Source organism: Galeopterus variegatus, unplaced genomic scaffold (assembly GCF_000696425.1).
Source record: "Galeopterus variegatus unplaced genomic scaffold, G_variegatus-3.0.2 Scaffold985, whole genome shotgun sequence".
Taxonomy (NCBI): Eukaryota; Metazoa; Chordata; class Mammalia; order Dermoptera; family Cynocephalidae; genus Galeopterus; species Galeopterus variegatus.
Genome location: NW_007727096.1, coordinates 130,282 through 149,853, shown reverse-complemented (window position 1 = coordinate 149,853; position 19,572 = coordinate 130,282). Strand labels below are relative to the sequence as shown.

Below are 19,572 nucleotides of genomic sequence, written 5' to 3'. Positions count from 1 at the left end.
ACAGCAGTATTTAAAGATTGGTGTTTTAATACCTTTTTTGAAGGTCTTTCGTGTTAACACTTTCCTCCCAACACTGTAAGAAGGAGAAAAACTTTGTATTTGGAAAAAATTTGTCAAAATGCCATGTTCTAATTAATTATATGAGCAAATTTTTATTGTTCAAGTTTCTACTTAGAATAGTGTTATATTAATACATTGTTCTTTATTAAATAAATACAACTCTTCCAATGAGTGAGTTTAAGGTATAAGTTACACCAGAAAGCTCTAAGGAGCTGTATTTTGTAAATTAACTGTACAGTTAATTTTTTGTTGAGAAAAGTCAGGTAAGCTATAGCTATAACCCTCATCTTAAGCTGAACAAAAGTGCAATATTAAGTATTTTTACACTAAAAACTGTAAAAAAAAAATGCAATATTAAGTATTCTTCTTGTACTAAAAATTGTTTAAAAATGCAATATTAAGTATTCTTACACTAAAAATTATAAACATACTACATTTTTGTTCAGATTAAGGTGAGGGTTGTAGCTATAGTTTCTCCCACTTTTCTCAATACAAAAAATTAACTTTTATTCTGATTTACCTTGTATTAACTAATTTTAAACTTTTATTTTTATTTGTTTTTTAATTAACTAATAGAATGTACTCTAATAGGTAAGAATTAAAGAAAAAAGCCATCTGTTCTGCTTAGGAATATGCCCTCATTTGTATTTGTTTTACTTCATTTATTTAAATCTGAAATGATTTGATACATTTATCTTTTATATGTTTTAGAATTTAACTTGGGTCATCTACAAGTTTCCAGAGAACTAGTAGATGATGTCATTCTCCCCAGATGGGCAAAGTCAGCTGAAGATTTCATCTATAAACATAGGAAAGCTCTGGTAAGATTTTTGTGTTCAGTTAATAGATAGATTAATAATATTAAAGATGTGTTTTCCAGAGAATGGGATGAAGCGTATCTATTATTTTTCTAGATTATTTTATAATCTATTACATATGCTGTTTTTATGTTTGTTTATTTATTTGTGGCTGGCCAGTATAGGGATCCAAACCTGTGACCTTTGTGTGATAAGGCTGATATTGCTGTTTTAGAAAGTACAATATAGTAATTTACTTTAAGGATATGAATCTTCTGATATAGTGAGAATATAGTGCAGTCACATGAATATAGAGCAAAATATTAAATATTTCAGTTCTATGAGATGTCTGCCTGCTGTATGTGTTACTATCCCAGTCACCAAGCTGGTATAATTTGATGTTTTGCAGTTCCCACATTTATTTCAGATCTAACAAAGATGAGTACATTTTTGTTTTCTCTGAAGGATTTCACCAAGTTTCTAATAAGAAACATAGCTATATCCTAAATGGCACTTTAAAAAACTTAATAGTTTTTAGCTAAATTTCCAATTTGGAATTGAAGGACTACTGAGGTTATTTTAACATTTATATTGTGTTACTATCTTGCAGATGACGCTGATGGCTCCATTTTTTCCCCACAATAGCAGCCCAGTTATTTCTCTATCTAAACTGAAATGTTGCGGACTCTGAAATAGGCCAGTACTTGGAAACATTCCTTGTCATTAGTTAGTACATGGTTGCCAAATTTACAAAATTCAGAATTGGATTTTAGTATCTACAAGCAATAACCCTATGCATGAATAAGGAATTAGAAAAAGAAAAGCAACTCTGAAAAATAACCTGCTAGCTAGCCAGGAACTACTTGGTTCCTTTTTTCTTTTTCTTTTTTTTTTTGGTGGCTGTCTTGTCTGGTACAGGGATTGAACCCTGGACCTTGGTGTTAGTAGCAACATGCTCTAACCAACCAACTGATCTAACTGATCAGTCTACTCAGGACCTTTCCTACTACACTGTCTAAGACCTGAAGTAGTAGTCCACAATTTTAGGAAGACATGCACCCTATTAATAAGATGTTAGAAATGTATGTTTTAGTTATGTATTGCTGTGTAACAAACTATCCGAAAATTCAGTGGCTTAAAGTATAGATGCTCCTCAAATTACAGTGAGTTTACATCTGATAATCCCATTATGAATTGAAAATATTTAAGTAGAAAACACATTTAATACACCTAAGCTACCAAACATCAGAGCATAGCCTAGCCTACCTTAAACATTCTCAAAACACTAACATTAGCCTACGGTTGGGCAAAATCATCTAACACAAAACCTATTTTGTAGTAAAGTGTGAATATCTCATGAAATTATTAGATATTGTGCTGAAAGTGAAAAACAAAGTGGTTGTATGCATTCTCAAAGTATGGTTTTCACTGAGTGAGTGCGTATCACTTGCTCAAAAAATTAAGTTCAGCCATCATAAATCAGGGACCATCTGTATAGCCATTTTACATCTGTTATAGTCCTGTGGGTCGACTGGTCTCTAATGAGCGATGCTGTTGGTCTTGCTGAGGTTCTCATGCAGTTGCAGTCATATGGCAGCTGGGGTTGGAGTCAACTAGAGGCTACATTGAGACAGTGGGATGCAGACTTTTCTCCCTCTCCATGTCGTCTCAGGATATCTCCTCCCACATGGTCTCACCAGCTGGGTAGCCAGACTTCCAGCATGGCAACTAAGGATTCCCCAAAAGTGTAAAAGTGTAAGCTTCCATACTTTCTTAAGGGTTAAGACTCTGCACTGTCATAGCATCAGTTCTGCCAACTGCTAATGGTTAAAGAGTAACAGTATCAATGCAGATTGAAGAGGAGGGAAAGTAAACTCCACCTCAGTGATGAGAGTGAGAAAGAATTTGCAGCCATCTTTAATTACCATACAGTCTGCCCTCTGTCCACAAATTATTTACATTCTTCCTAGGTGCAAAATATACTCACTTCCTTTCCTCCCCCACAAGTCTCATCTCATTAAGGCAGAGACTGACAGACTTTTTCTATAAGGGGCCAGATAGTAAATATTTTCAGCTTTGTATGTCACAATTACTCGGTTCTGCCATTGTAGTGCAAAAGCAAATGGATGTGGCTTTGTTCTACTGCTAATCTACAAATCTGGCAGCAAGTCAGATTTGACCCACAGGAGTAGTTTGCTTACCTCTGCATTAAGGCTTAAAGCCTAAAGTCCAGGATCTCATTATCTAAATCAAGTCTACATGTGGATGTCACTCCTCTTGGATGTGAAGACTGTGAAGTAAAGAGGCAAATTATCTGCCCCCATATAACGACAGTGGTATAACAGGACAAAACAGTAATACATACTTTCATTGAAAAGGGGTAGAAAGAGGGTTGTGATCCCGTTGCCGGTCCCGGTCCGGTACGGGGGCGACACTGAGGGTTGCGATCCGTTGCCGGACATGGAAAAAGACAAAAAAAAAAAAAAAAAAAAAGAAAAAGAAAAGGGGTAGAAAAACAGAAGGCTTCTAGAAGTCACTGATTTATAACAGTTCAGAATTCCAGTAGGGACGTGTTCTCAGATCCTTTATTAGTGCCCAGTCTTATTTCCTAAGAGTGGTTCTCTGGTTCCTGGTTCTACCTTTGAGCTTTTGGCTCCCTCCTTTCAGTCATTCTGTCTTTTCCATTAAAAAAAAAAAAAAAAAAAAAACTTCATTTACATAACTATCTTTGTCAGCTCCTTTCTTTTGGGGGGGATTGAGGGGAACTGGCTGGTTAGGGGATCTGAACCCTTGACCTTGGTGTTGTTGGCACCATTGCTCTACCAACTGAGCTTACTGGCCGGCCTTGTCAGCCTCTTTCCTAACCATAGTAAGTTGGAAGCCAAAGAAAGGTCTTTCCTTTTTTTGAACAGTTTCTCTTTTAGTTAAACTAGTATAATTCCTTTTAAAACTTCATGGGTTTCTTATGTATCAAGTCTATTGGATAAAAGCCATACCGGATTACTTTAAAAACAGTCCCTTCTCTAATTTGTACTGGATGGAAGGCTTCCATGGAAAAATGCCCTTAAGATTCTTAGATGCTCTACATTCTAATTGAGTGGGTCTATGAGGCATAACCTTAAATCTTCCTGAGGTCTCAACAGATTGTTTAATAGCCAAATCCTTGAACTCAACTTTTGCCTGAGGCCATATTTTAATAGTGACATTTGATCATTGTCTTAGGCCATTTCTGATTTTGAGAGTCTTTGCTCTCTAGAGATGCTGGGAATAAGAAATTGTTTGATTTTCAAACCCAGCAAGACCCGAGTACTTTATATTTTATTTAAATTATGCTTAAAAATCAAATGCAGTCATGTGCCACATAACAATGTTTCATTCAGTGATGAACCACATATATGATGGTAGTCCCATAAGATTATAATGGAGCTGAAAAATTCCTATTGCCTAATGACGCTGTAGCCATAGTAACGTCATCCTCTTAGTGCAGTGAATGCGTTGTGGTGATGCTGATGTAAACAAACCTACTACACTACCAGTCCTATAAAAGTATAGCACATACAGTTGTTGATTAAAATGATCAGAGATGCGAAGGAAGACACAGCAGACAAGATGCAGGTGAAGAGCAGGGGGCTACTGCTCTCTCAGGCAAATAGCACCGACCCAGCCGCTGTTACAGCTTTTATTACATTTAGCAAGCTTGTGGATGCAAGATAATCATTAATGCATAAATTCTGTTATACTTTTCTCAAGAGCAGAAGGCCGCTACCTCCCTTCTCAACCACTTGGTTATCTATATTGCGTCTCCTGGGAACATCCCAAGAAAGTGTTCTCACGACTTCAAGCATTGTCAAGGATTGTTTGCAATCCTTGACATTTCTTGGTTAACTCGTTTGCGAGTTCACCAAGTGAACACGTCCTTGGGTGCTGTCCACAGAAGTCCATTAACCATTTCTTTCATACAGTTATATACAATACATAATAGTTGATAATGACAACGAATTACTATGTTACTCTTTCATGTACTTACTATATATACTTCTTGTCATTATTTTAGAGTGTACAACTCATAAAAAAGTTTACCCTAGAACAGTATGCCAGGTTACACTGACAGCAGCCTCATACATGTCTATTGTTTGTATCATTTTCTCTTATACTTAATTTAATCTCATTCCTTTTTTTATCATGACCCCTAAGTGTTCAAAATCCACTGCTAATGTTGCTAGTCAGAGGCCACATTGAGTGACTGACTATGAATTTAAAGTGATTAAGGACTATGAAGGTGGAAAATCACTGAAGCTTATTTCCTGCAAGTCAGGCATGTCCCATTTCACCATAGCTATAATCTTTAAAAACAAGAACAAAGTGATGGAAGCTGTTAAAGGATATGCTTCATTGAAGGTAACAAGACTACAAAAATTCAAGAAGGACCTATATCAAATATGGAGAAACATCTAATGCTCTGGGTTGAGACCAAACAGCACCATGATGATCATAGGCAAAGCAAAGTTTGTTGAAAGAAAAGGCTGGACCTGACTACAATGTTGAATCTACTGCTAGCTCTGGTTGGTGTAAACAATTTGAGAATCATTATTCATTACATAACGTGAAAGTGAGTGGTGAGTCTCAGAGTGCTGATGGGAAGGCAGCTGAAGAATTTTTGGAAACTTGAGATAAGCTGATTATGGAGGAAAATTACTTGCCAGAGCAAATCTTCAGTATGGGTGAAATCTCCCTGTTCTAGAAATGGATGCCTGAAAGGACTTTCAGTCAGAGGGAGGCCAAGTCAGTGCTAGGTTTTAAGGCTTTTAAGGACAGGACAGTAATCTTGCTTGGGGGCGGTGTTGCAGGCTGTAGATTGAAACCCTTTGTAATCTGGCACAGTGGGAACCCCAGGGCCTACAAACATATAAATAAGTGCACACTGCCAGTGTTCTATAGGAGCAATAAGAAATAATGCATTGCCCAGCTTCTCTTCCAAGATGTCCTCCCGAATTGCTTTGTCAGTGAAATGGAGAAGTACTATTTGAAGAATAACATATCTTTCAAGATTTTGCTTATTGTTGATAATGCTCCCACACATCCTCCTTTTATTGGGGCTCTTCATCCCAATGTCAAAGTGGTGTTTCTCCCTCCAGACACCATCTCTTTGATGCAAACAATGGATCAAGGAGTTATAGCAGCTTTTAGGACCTCCTACCTGAGAACTTTCACACAGGCTGTTGCTACAACTGAGGAAGACATTGATGTAATTCTGGAAGGATTACAACATCTATGACTACATCAAAGACCTTGTTTGGGGTTGAGGTGATGTCTCCAAGGAGTGTATGCATGCCATCTGGAATAAGACATTCAAGAAATTCGTCAAGGACTTCAGAGGATTTGCTAAGGATGAGGAGGTTGTAAAAATCAATAAAGCTGTCATTGAGATGGCAAATGACTTTAACCTGGGTGTGGGTGGAGATGACAAGGAGCTCCTAAAGGTGGTTCCTGAGGAATTAAAGAGTTGTTGGAAATGGAACGGGAACGTATAGCTGAAAAAGAGACAAGAGAAAAGGAAACTGCAGGAGAAGAGAAAGAAAAGCCTCCCAAGAAAATTCTCAGTGAAGGATTTAGCAGAACCTTTTGCAGACCTCAACAAGCTCCTTTAAAAGTTTGAAAACATGGACTCCAACACCAAAAAGTTCTCATTAGTACAAAGAAATGTTCATGGTGCATTATCTGCTTATAAGCAAATCTGTGATGGGAAAAAAAAAAAAACAAGCAAACCACCGTGGACCTATTTCTGAAAAGAGTAACACCATCTCAAGAAGAGTCTCAGGCTGGTCCTTCAGGAGGTATTCCAGAAGAAGGCATTGTCATCATAGAAGATGATAGTTCTGTGTGTGTTATTCCCCCCAAACACCTTCCAGTGGGACAAGATGTGGAGGTGAAGGCAATGATAATTATGATCCTGACCCTGTGTAGGCCTAGGCTAATGTGTGTGTTTGTGTCTTAGTTTTTTTTTAAAAAGCTTAGAAGGTGAAAAAGAAGGTTGAAAATTTTAGAAACAGAAAAGAAACTTACAAAATAAGGACATAAAATATTTTTGTACAGCTGTATAATGTATTTGTATTTTAAGCTAAGTGTTACTACAAAAGAATCAAAAAGTTTCAAAAAATTAAAGAGTTTATAAAGTAAAAATATTACAATAAGGTAAGGTTAACTTATTGAAGAAAGAAAAAAAATTTTATATAAATTTAGCATAGCCTAAGTGTACAGTGTTATAAAGTCTACTGTAGTATACAGTAATGTCTTAGGCCTTCACATTCACTCACCACTCACTCACTGACTTACTCAGAGCAACTTCTAGCCCTGCAAGCTCCATTCGTGGTATGTGCTCCATACAAGTGTACCATTTTTAATCTTTTATATCGTATTTTTACTGTACCTTTTCTATGTTTAGATATACAAATACTTAGAATTGTGTTACAGTTGCCTACAGTATTCAGTATAGTAACATGCTGTACAGATTTGTGGTCTAGGAACAACAGGCTATACCATATGGCCTGGGTGTGTAGTAGTCGGTGCCATATAGCTAAGTACACTCTTTGATGTTGCCACAAAGACACAATTGCCTAATGATGTATTTCTCAGAAAGTATCCCTATTGTTAAACGACACATGACTATAGTTCATTTTTTTTTTTTCCTTTTTGTCTTTTTTCGTGTCCGGCAATGGATCGCAACCCTCAGTGTCGCACCCGTACCGGACCGGGACCGGCAATGGGATCGCAACCCTCGGTGTTGCTCCCACACCTTGCTCAGCCAGTGAGCGGGAACCAATCTGTACGTGGGATCCGAACCCTCGGTGGGAGCGCCACCGCACTTCCCAAGCGGCGCACTGTAGCAGTGCGCCACCGGGCTGGCCCTATAGTTCATTTTTTAACCAATCTTACTCCCCCACATTACATCATAGGCAGCTAAAAGAAGCCAGTTGCCACTTTAAAATGTTCTGTCTGGAAGTCTCCACATCCAGATCCACAAGTTCGTAAGGAACCCTTGCTATCTTTCATGTAACTAAAACAGGAGTCCCTTTTTCTCCTGTCTCCAGGAGCAATTTCTTCACTGCCTTTCAGGTCATCACTAACAGGGCTCTATGAGGTCTCTGCCTGCCACTGAGTCTACCTCTTGGTGGGTGGGTAGAGTGGGGGAGTGTGATTTGCAGCCATTTTTTCCATCCCCGTGTGGTTTCATTTTTTCTTTGAATTGAATTTCTTTTCTTTTTTTTTCTTGAATTGAATTTCTAGACAACTATTTCAATAGAAATTTCACCACAAAGATGAATTCCACAACTATCATTAACTCTTTTTTGTTGATATTAGCATATTTCTATTATTTTCTTCACCCATTAGGAGATGCATGTCAATATTAACAAATATGTCTACATTATAGTAGATATGAATTTAATATATGTAATAGATATTGAATGTGTGATTTTGAGGGAATCTTATTTACAGGGGAAAGATTTGTGTGTAGAAATGTTTCATTTGCTCTTACTTTTTTAAAGAGCCTGAATTTATATTGTAGTTGGAAGGTATCTCTGTATTAATTATTAAATTTTTTCTTCTTCTAGGAGTCTGAATATGTTTCTGCTCATCTTCATGAATGGATAGATCTGATTTTTGGCTATAAACAGAGAGGGCCAGCTGCAGTGGAAGCACTCAATGTTTTCTATTACTGTAGTTATGAAGGTATAAGTCTATATACATTTTCTCTTGCTCTATTTTGAAACTGTTGTTTAATATGTGTTTACATATGGTGTCTTGGGCCTAACTATATAATATGAGAGAGACTACATTAAGATAAAAAAACACAGAGGTCAAGGATTCAGGTCCCCGCACCAGCTAGCCACCCACACACAAAAAAAAACAGACTTCTATTTGAAAGATTAAGAAACTGCTGGGGAACTTTTTTGAAATAGTAGAGAAGATAAAAATAGTGTATATATTTAAATCTAATTATAAATGTCAGTTATTAATGTTATAAAAGTTTTTGATCTCTGGCATATGTGTCCTGTTCAGTAAGGTCCTACATGAAATATTCAGTATTAAATTGTTAGTGGGCTTTGAAAGAAGAGAAGGCCTTTAGAATTACAAATAACAGATTCTACAAATGATAAATAAGGTGACATTATTTAGCTCCAGATCAAGGACATGTTCTGCTGGCTTTGAAAGGCTGAAAAGTAGTTCTTTCTTTCCTAATTCGTAAGTAGAGTTAATAGTTTTAAAGTTTGTAAATAGTGTAAAGTTATGTGAATTTGAGCAGAGCCCACATGACTTTTGGTAAACAAACAAGCATATTTTTACCATGTCATATCCATTCAAGTAGTAGGTTTACATGGTCGTTAGGAGCTTGGGCTAAACTACTTTGGCCAGTTACTAGCCATGTAACAAATCCATATTAGGTGTGGCTGTCTGTGATCAGTTAACTAGAATATCACCTTCCCCAACCTTTTAAGCAGTAATTTAAAGCAGTATTGTTGTGGTTATTACTCTTGTTTGAGCTTAACTGTCATGAAGAAAACGAGTAGGTGTACTTTTGAGTATAGTTTATATTTTTCCAAGAGAAATTTTTGTAGAATACCAAATACCTTTTAATTACTTAAGATATTGTTTGAAGATTTACTGTTTTGGTTTTTTTAAATTGCCTCTTCACAAAGTTCTTATAAATTGAAGAATGGAACAATATTTTGTTGAAAATATGCAAATTAGTCTCTGATATATTGATTAGTGGTGTGGATTGCTGATTTTTTTCACTCTATAGTGAGTTGACTACCTATCCTGATTTTAGGAGCTGTGGATCTGGATGCCTTAACAGATGAAAAGGAAAGAAAAGCCTTAGAAGGGATGATTAATAATTTTGGGCAAACACCTTGTCAGCTATTAAAGGTAAAACATACTAAGTTACTGACAATTTAAGGAGTCTAGAATTGAATTGCTAAGGAATAATATTACCAGTATCTTTAAGGATTTTAATGATTTAAAACCTTATTTCAGGGCCGGCCCGTGGCTCACTTGGGAGAGTATGGTGCTGATAACACCAAGGTCACGTGTTTGGATCCTTATATAGAGATGGCCAGTTAGCTCACTTGGGAGAGCATAGTGCTGACAACATCAAGTCAAGGGTTATGATCCCCTTACTGGTCATCTTTTAAAAAACAAACAAACAAAAAATCTCAGAATTATCATCTAGAATTTAGAAAAAATTATACCGTCACTTAAAAATAAATAGACTTAAGTTATTGTTCCTGCTTTGAAATAAAATATTGCAGTTAAATCCACATTTATAGCCAATTACTCTAAGTCATAGAAGGATTTATGTTTACTCAGAAAGCCAGTCACCATACATTATTTCTGAGGGAGGAAAAACTGAATATTAGAGTATGCCATTAAAACTCCTTAAATTGGGACTTGTTCCATGTGTAAAACTTCTAGTAGCTGACCTCTGCCCGAAAAGGGCGCTTAACCATCCAGTGCCCAAACCTAGTCCTAAGAATGAAATGATAGAATATATAAAATGAAGAATCAAACTATTAAATATTACTATTTTTTTCCCCATACTAGTATCTAAAGTTAAATCTTCCTGATTGCACACAGGTTTAGACTTATAAAAGTTAATCTAACATTAATTTGTCTTGATTTTTGTTAGTATATGGATTTAGAGATGAGAAATACACAATAATATACAATTTATTAAGTAGATTCTTATGAAATCACTGTCACTGTGTGAGCTGCTTTACCTCACCCTCACAGTAAACATCCAATTATCCTCATTTTTTAGATGATAAAGCCAAGCCTCATAGAAAGTAATATCTTAGCCCACAATGCCTTAGAGAAATTAAATACTTTTTCTAAGTTTACACAACTAGAAAGTGACTGGAATAGGATTTATATTAATGACCATCTAAATCCAAAGCCTTTCTACCATGCCATATTTTTTCTCTGAATTAGTACCTGTAAGCCCCCTGTTAAACTAGATCTCTATTCTGTGTTCTTATGGGACTTTATTTATAACCTAATTATTATACTTTTTGTCTTAGTTAGTTGTATATTTATTCATTTGCCTCACTAAATTGTAAATATCTTAAAGGCAGCAACCTTCTCTTAATCATCTTTGAATCTTTCTTGCATATAGTATGTGGACAGTAAATATTTGTTGAACAGAAATCTCCACGGCTGTTATGGCAGTAGTATATATATCTAAGTTCTAGGTTACAGATATATTTATATCAAATCAGTAATCAAGCTAAGCTTTATAATCATTACTGTTCCTTGGCTATGATTTACTTGGAACGTCCAAAATTGGTTTTTATAAAATAATCATATAGGAAGTCAGTGCTTTATCCCTTACCTTCTGGTATAGTGAGAAAGCAAAAGTAACAATAAAACAGAACACTTTCTTGGGCTCTGAAATTGATTCTATAATATTTTTTCATCACCTTTAGTTTTCTTTTGTTTTATAAGAGTATAAAACTTTTTATTGTCATAAAAAGTGATATAAAGAGATGAATATTTAAGTACTTACAGCTGTCACATCTGTTGCCTACAATGTAATATTTTGTGGTAGAGATGAAAGAATCCCCTTTAGATAGAATTCTATACTGTATTTTAACTGTTCCATTGGAATTTGGAATTTTAATTTTATTTGTCTTTTTCTTCTTATTTATACGGGTAGTACTGTTCTGTGTCTTTGACATGAAAGTTAAGAAAGAATAATAATTTATTTGAAAAGTATGCAGAAATAGCCATAATTTGATTCTCACAGTATTGATATTTTGTTCTTATTTCAGGAATTAAAGATTTACCCAAATTCAAATTTTGAATTTTGATTAATACATTTAATTTTGCTAAACATTTATTAAGCATCTACCATGTTTAAGATTTTGTTCTACATGTTGAGAATCCAAAAATGAATGAGATTTTTATCTCTGGCTTTAAGATACCTATAACCTCATTGGGGAAGACAGACCATAAACAACTATATGTAATCCAATGCAGAAAGAAATGAGTACCAAATAAAATACTAGAGTAATTTGCTGATGAAAATAATAAAAGAAAATAATTAATTATGACTTAAAAATTTAGGGGAGATCTCAATAAGAAAAACTTTAAAGTAGAAGCAGGTTTTGATAAAATGAAGAGGGTAGTGAATCTGCTGAAGAAATAGCCTGAGCCAAGGCCCAGAGTTGTCAACAGTGCATGATATGCAATCCATTGTAGCTAGATACCAATGTGTATGAACGGACACAGTGAGAGATGTTTTAATATAATTATGGAATTATTTTTTCTTAAAATTATTTTCAAGGAACCACACCCTCCTAGATTATCAGCAGAGGAAGCAGTGCAGAAGCAGACCAAAACAGACACTTCAACCCTAAACCTATTTCAACACCTCCCTGAACTCAAGTCATTTTTTATAGAGGTAATATTCAATGTGGTAATATCGAAGAGCTTTCTGTATAAATTTTATATACCCTAAAGTTTATTTTATTCTTTAATGGAGGGGGAGGATTATATTTAATCCAAAATAGTAAATTATACTGCAGTAATCTGTTGTTGGATTTTTAAAACATTTTTATTGAAAGATTTTTTTGCTGCTGAGTGGTAATCTAAACTGTTCCCTTGGCTTGCTTTCTTCTACTTCACATTTTCCAGACAAGGAAAAATAAATTGATTTAAAGTGCTTTTTCTAGGTCAGTGGTTGCCAGGGATTAGGGGGGAGAGAGGGATGAATAGGTAAAGCAAAGAGGATTTTTAGGGCAGCAAAACTACTCTGGAGGAAACATGTCATAAATTTGTTCAAACCCATAGAATGCACAACAGAAATGAACCCTAAATAATGTAAACTGTGGAATATAGGTGATAATGATGTGTCAGGAGGTTCGTCAATTGTAACAAATGTACCACTCTGGTGGGGGATGTTTATAATGAAGGAGTCTATGCATGTGTGCAGGTAGAAGGAATAAGGGAAATCTTTACCTTCCTCTCAAATTTGTTGTGAACCTAAAATTGCTCAAAAAAATAAAGTCTATTAAAAAAGTTAAGAAAAAAATTTTTTTAAAAAGAGAATTATTTTTCTGTCAGTTGAGATTGTATGTAGAGGGAGATGATATTTTAATAGTTTTTAATTATAATGTCTGTTCATCTATAAAATATGGTCTAATAAATTACATTGTCAATTGATAGTATCAGAAGAAATGGTCAAGTAAAATAGGAGTAGTTAATACTGTAATTAAAAAGAGTACCTTCAAACTCAAATTAAAAATTCGTATGTTTAAATATACACATTGAATTACTCTGAATAGTTCAGAATGTAATTATGAAATGCATTTATACCTATGAATTTGGTTAGGACATAATGTTAACTCTTTTGGTAAAAAGAAAAAGGAAGGTAAAAGGTTATTAAGAATAGTTTGGAGACATGCGTAGAACAAGAAATCTCTCGTACAGTACAGCAGGGGATTGGTAAACTTTTTCTGTTAAGGTCAGATAGTTATTATTTTGGGCTTTGTGGAGGAAAAAATCAAGGATGTTAAGTAGGTACGTATATAACCATTTTAAATGTATCCATCTAAATATCCAAAAATCATTTTTCGCTTCCCCACTGCCTACAAAACAAGTAGAAGACTAGATTGGTCCCACTAGGCCATAGTTTGTAAAACCCTGCATTAGAGCATCGATGTAATGTGTTTCTTAGGTTCAATACTATGGGAAAAGGCAACAGATTTTTTTGGTAATTTAGTGTAAAAAAAATTTATGAGGTTTCTAACAGTTACAGCTTTATAATAAATTTTACTCAAATGAACAATGTCATAGTAAGAACCACTGTATTTTAGTATAGATATACTTTCACATGTTTGTGAAAGAACTTCAAAATTAATCTATCGCTTTTTCTAGATTGATGTTGATTGAGATAGTTATTTAATATTTACCAGTACAAACTCTACAAAGTTGGTTGTTTTCCAAAAGTATCTAAGTTGGTTGTCTAGAACTCAGAACACATAGAAACAATGCTCAGAAGTGAAAACTAAATGATCACATCAGAGTCCATGTTAGTTTGATAAAAATAAAATTGAATTAAAAAAGAAAAAAAATAAAAGAAATGAAAACTAATTTCCAGGATGTGGGGGGGGGGTCCTCAAGACCACCCCCATTTTCAGTGATTTGCTAGCAAGACTCACAGGATTCAACATATAGTTGCACTGATTGCTAAGATTTATTACAATGAAAGGGCACAAAGCAACATCAACAAAGGTAAAAGACACATGAGATAAGTCCAGGAGAAGCCAGGCACAGGCATTAAAAAGTCCTCTGCAAGTGGAGTCACACAGGACATGGTTAATTCTTCCAGTAATGAAATGTGAAAACACATTTTTGTCTACCAGGGAAACTCATTACAGACTTAGTGTCCAAGGTTTTTATTGGAAGACTGGTAGCATATGCACCCCTCTGCCTAGCACATACCAAAATTCCAGATGTCAGAAGAAAAGCAGGTATTCTGCATAAACCATATTGTTTGTGCAAACAGTCTAGATGTGATGAACCCCCATTAATCATTAAGGGAAAGTTTTATGTTAGTGTAAGGAACTATTTGCCAGCCAAGCCCCAGATGCCAGCCAAGGGCCAACCTTGCAAACAGGCTTTCTAAAGATAGCAGCCTCAGACTTGCTGTGTTAATTCTTTACTGCACATAAGGCAACTCATAAACCGTATTTGACCCTTAATCTGATGGAGATGCAATACTATGTATATATATTTTTTATTTAACAGCCAACTTCGCAAACAGGCTACTTTATTTTTTTTTTTTACTTTTTGGCATCTGGCCAGTAAGGGAATCCAAAGAGATGTAATACTATATTTATTGTATAATGCTTATAGAACTATTTTTGCCATGTGTAATCATTTGTGACATTGTTTTTATATGATTATACATTCTGAGTCCTGTCTGTAGTGTAGTGACACCTTTGCCCCTCTCTGTACCCACGATGTCACACTGTAGCTTCCCCTAGGACCAGTATGTGGAGTAGGATAAAAAACACTATAGGTATCCTTGGGTACCAATAACTTGTTAATCCTTTTTCATCATCACAAGAGGCATTTCCTGATACATTCATATGAAAGGAGATGGCCTTCCTAGGTGTTAAAATGGTAAAGAAAATGAAGGTGGTAGTAAAAGCAAGGGCTTAATAAATGGATTTTTTTCAGACACCATTTTCATTTAGCCTTGTTCAAATGCAAGTCATTCTTTTGATTAATTAACTGTAAAGAGATAAGCACTAACTTTTTATAATTTTATGTTATAATGAATTTTATAATTCATTATTTAGTTCCTATAAAGCTCTTAGAACAGCACCTTGTGCATAGTACATACCCAATAATGTTAGGTTATCATTTACCTAATAAATGTTAGGTATGGCCGGCCCGGTGGTGCACTGCTGTAGTGCGCCGCTTGCGAAGCGCGGTGGCGCTCCCGCCGAGGGTTCGGATCCCACATACAGACTGGCCGCTCACTGGCTGAGTGAGGGGCGGGAGCAACACCGAGGGTTGCGATCCTGTGGCCGGTCCCGGTCCGGTACGGGCGTGACACTGAGGGTTGCGATCCATTGCCGGTCACGAAAAAAGACAAAAAGGAAAAAAAAATTTAAAAAAAATAAATGTTAGGTATCATTTCTGAACTATTGTCACATCAAGGAGCTGAGTTCAAGTCATTGTTCTTTTTCACATTGTAATAAGATAATGGCAGATATTTTCTGAGAACTATCTTTATGTTCTGGTCCTATTGTGGCTTTCAGGGAGTACCTCAATTAATGGAATAGGTCTATTTTTTGAAAGTTAGGCCCAAAAGAAAATTTCTATAAATTATTACTGATTTCACCATTTGACTTACTTGAGAAATATATTCTTATATGATCTATATTTTCTACTCTATATTCAAGTTAGTATAGCTAAGGAAAAGGAAAGATCTGAAATCATGGGCCAATGTAAATGATTACTACTCCTTGAAATCTACATCTCTGTTTAACAGCAGAGTAGTTAGAAGTTTCAGGTATGCCATCCAAACATGGTATATGATTCCTTTCCTACATTTTAAATTAAATGATTGAGTGCTTCAATAGAATAAAATGCTGTATCACAGGATTGGTTCATCTTTCCTTAAAGAAATACAAGCTGCCAATAATTTGTACCTAACAAAGGTACAAACCAGCCACTAAACCTCTTTTATTTTATAGGGAATTAGTGATGGTATTCCACTGTTAAAGGCCATCGTCCCCAAAAATCAGACTCGTTCTTTTATGTCTCAAGGCAGCCCTGAGTTACTGGTAAGTCAAGTTATACTTTTTTCACACTGCCATATATATATCCATTACAGCTTAAAAAAAAAAAATATGAGGAAATAGCATTTTTAGAAAGCCATTTTTAAAAATAATAGAGAAAACTTTTATAAAATTAATTTGACCAAGTACACAAACATATCTTCTATTTACACAGCTTTTAAGTAGTTACTATTTTTTAATTTTTTAAATATATTTTAATTAACACATCATAATTTTACATATTTATGAGGTACAGTCAGATTTTGATATATATATAGTGTATAAAACTTGAGTCAGGGTAGTTAGTATATCCATCGCTTCATGCATTTATCATTTCTTTGTGGTGAGAACATTCAAAAGCCTCTCTATCGTGTAATGTATGAAAGTTAACTGTTAACCATAGCTTGCTGTGCAGTAGAACTCCAAAATTTATGCTTCCTATCTAATTGTAATTTTGTACCCATTGGTCAACCTCTGTTTTCCCTTCCCCTCGCCCCTCCCCAGTCTCTGGTAACCACTGTTCTACTCTATGCCTCTATGATATCAACTTTTTTTTTTTTAGATTTCACTTATGAGTAAGATCATAGGGTATTTCTCTTTCTGTGCCTGGCTTACTTCACTTAACATAACGTCCTCCAGGTCCATTCATGTTGCCACAAGCTACAAGATTTCATCATTTTTATAGCTGAATAGTATTCCATTGTATATATTTACCACATTTTTTTAATCCATTCATCTGTTATTGGCCACTTAGGTTGATTCCATATCTTGGGTGTTGTAAATTGTGCTTTAGTAAACATGGGAGAGCAGATATCTCTTCAACATACTGACTTCAGTTCCTTTGGGTATATACCCAGTAGTGGGATTGCTGGATCAAATGGTAGTTCTATTTTTAATTTTCTGAGGAACCTACATACTGTTTTCCCTAATGGCTATACTAGTTTACACTCCCACCAGCAGTGTGTTGTTCCCTTTTTTCCTCATCCTCACCAACACTTGTTCTCTTTTGTCTTTTTGATAATATCTATTCTAACTGGAGTGAGGTGGTGTCTCATTGTTTTGGTTTGCATTTCCCTGATAATTGGTGATGTTGAGGATTTTTTCATATGCCTGTTGGCTATTTGTATGTCTTCTTTTGAGGAATGTCTGTTAAGATCATTTGTCCATTTTAAAATCGGGTTTTTTGCTGTTGAGTTGTTTGCATTTCTTATGTATTCTGGATATTAATCCCTTGTCAGATCCACAGTTTGCATATATTTTCTCCCATCCTGTAGGTTCTCTGTTCATTCTATTGATTGTTTCCTTTGCTATGCAGAGGATTTTTATTTTGATATAATCTTATTTGTCTATTTTTGCTTTGTTGCCTGCACTTTTGAGGTCTTATTCATAAAATCATTGCCCTGACCAGTGTCCTAAGAAACTTCCTTTATGTTTTCTTCTAGGAGTTTCATAGTTTCAGGTATTAAACTTAGGTCTCTGATCCATTTTGAGTTGATTTTGGGGTATAGTGAGAGAGAGGTCAACTTTCAATCTTCTGCATATGTATATCCATTTTTCTCAGCACCATTTATGGAAGAGACCATCTTTTCCCCAATATGTATTCTTAGCACCTTTGTCAAAAATCAGTTGGCTATAAGTGTGTGAATTTATTATTTATTTATTTTTAGGTGTGTGAATTTATTCCTACGCTCTCCATTCTTTCCATTGATCTGTGTTTTTGTGCCAGTACCGTGCAATTTGGTTACTATAGCTTCATAGTATAATTCAAAGTCAGGTAGTGTGATGGCCTCCAGCTTTGTTCCTTTTTACTCGGGATTGCTTTCGCTATTTGGGGTGTTTTTTGGTTCCATATGAATTTTATGATTGTTTTTTCTGTTTCTGTGAAGAATGTCATTGGCATTTTGATAGAGATTGCATTAAATCTGTAGTCCACTTTGGGCCTAATAGCCATTTTAACAATATTAATTCTTCCTATCTGTGAACATGGGATGTCTTCCCATTTATTTGTGTCGTTCTTTTTGATTTCTTTCTTCAAAGTTTTATAGTTTTCAGTGTAAGAGGTCTTTCACTTCCTTGGTTAAGATTATTCTTAGGTATCTTATTTTTTCTGCAGTTATTGTAAAAGGAATTGTTTTCTTTATTTCTTTTTCAGATAGTTCACTATTAGCATATCGAAATGCTACTGACTTTTGTATGTTGATTTTGTAATTTGTAGCTTTACTAAATTCATTTATTCTAGATTTTTTTTGGTGGAATCTTTAGTGTTTTCTTTTTATAAAATTATATCATCTGCAAATAGGGACAGTTTCACTTTCTCCTTTCTAATTTGGATGCCTTTTATTTCTTTCTCTTCTATAAATTGTCTGGCTAGGACTTCCAGTACTATGTTGAATTTAAGTGGCAAGAGTGAGCATCCTTGTCTTGTTCCTGATCTGAGAGGAAAGCTTTCAGCTTTTCCCCATTCAGTATGATGTTAACTTTGAGTTTGTCATATGTGACCTTTAATGTGTTGTGGTACATACCTTCTATACCTAGTTTGTTTTTTATCGTGAAAGAATGTTAAATTTTGTCATGTGCTTTTTCTGCATCAGTTGAAATGATCATATGGTTTTTGTCTGTCTTTCTGTTAATGTGGTGTGTCACATTTACTGATTTGCTTATGTTAAATCATCCTTGCATCCCTGGGTAAATTCCACTTGATCACAGTGAATGATCTTATTAATGAGCTGGTGGATTTGATGTGCTAATATCACATTTGAGATATTTTTGCACCTATGTTTATGAGATATGTTCATGAGAGATATTGACCTATAATTTTCTTTTTTGTTGTTGTTGTATCCTTGTATGGTTTTGGACTCAGAGCAATGATGGACTCATAAAATGAGTTGGAAAGCAATGCCATCCTCCTCAATTTTCTGGAATACTCTCGGGAGAATTGATATTAATTCTTCTTTAAATATTTGGTAGAATTCAGTAGTGAGCCATCGGGTCCTGCGATTTTCGTTGATGGAAGACTTTGTATTATTGATTCAATTTCCTTGCTCATTATTTGTCTGGTCAGATTTTCTATTCATAATTTAATCTTGATAGGTTGTATGTGTCCAGGAATTCATCCGTTTCTTCTGTGTTATCAAATGTGTTTGTGAATAGTTATTCATAATAATCTCTTATGATTCTTTGTATTTCTGTGGTATCAGTTGTAATGTCTCCTTTTTCTTTTTTGATTGTATTTATTTGAGTCTTCTCTATTTTTTTCTTGATTATAGTCTAGCTCTAAAGGTTTATCGGTTTTGTTTATCTTTTCTTTTTTTTTTTTTTTTTTCTTTTTTTTTTTTTTTTTTTTTTTTGACCAGTAACGGGATCGA

At 34.9% G+C, this 19,572-nt stretch overlaps 1 protein-coding gene across 1 annotated transcript in view; it reads left to right on the top strand.

Annotated features, from left to right (window-relative positions):
• NBEAL1 (neurobeachin-like 1) overlaps window positions 1–19,572 on the top strand; it is a 173,940-nt gene that overhangs the window by 131,562 nt on the left and 22,806 nt on the right. Inside the window, exons 42-46 of the mRNA XM_008574031.1 lie at window positions 772–881; window positions 8,468–8,585; window positions 9,685–9,782; window positions 12,199–12,315; window positions 16,124–16,213. Coding sequence (XP_008572253.1) covers window positions 772–881; window positions 8,468–8,585; window positions 9,685–9,782; window positions 12,199–12,315; window positions 16,124–16,213 — 533 coding nt within the window. The remainder of the gene's footprint in view (window positions 1–771; window positions 882–8,467; window positions 8,586–9,684; window positions 9,783–12,198; window positions 12,316–16,123; window positions 16,214–19,572) is intronic.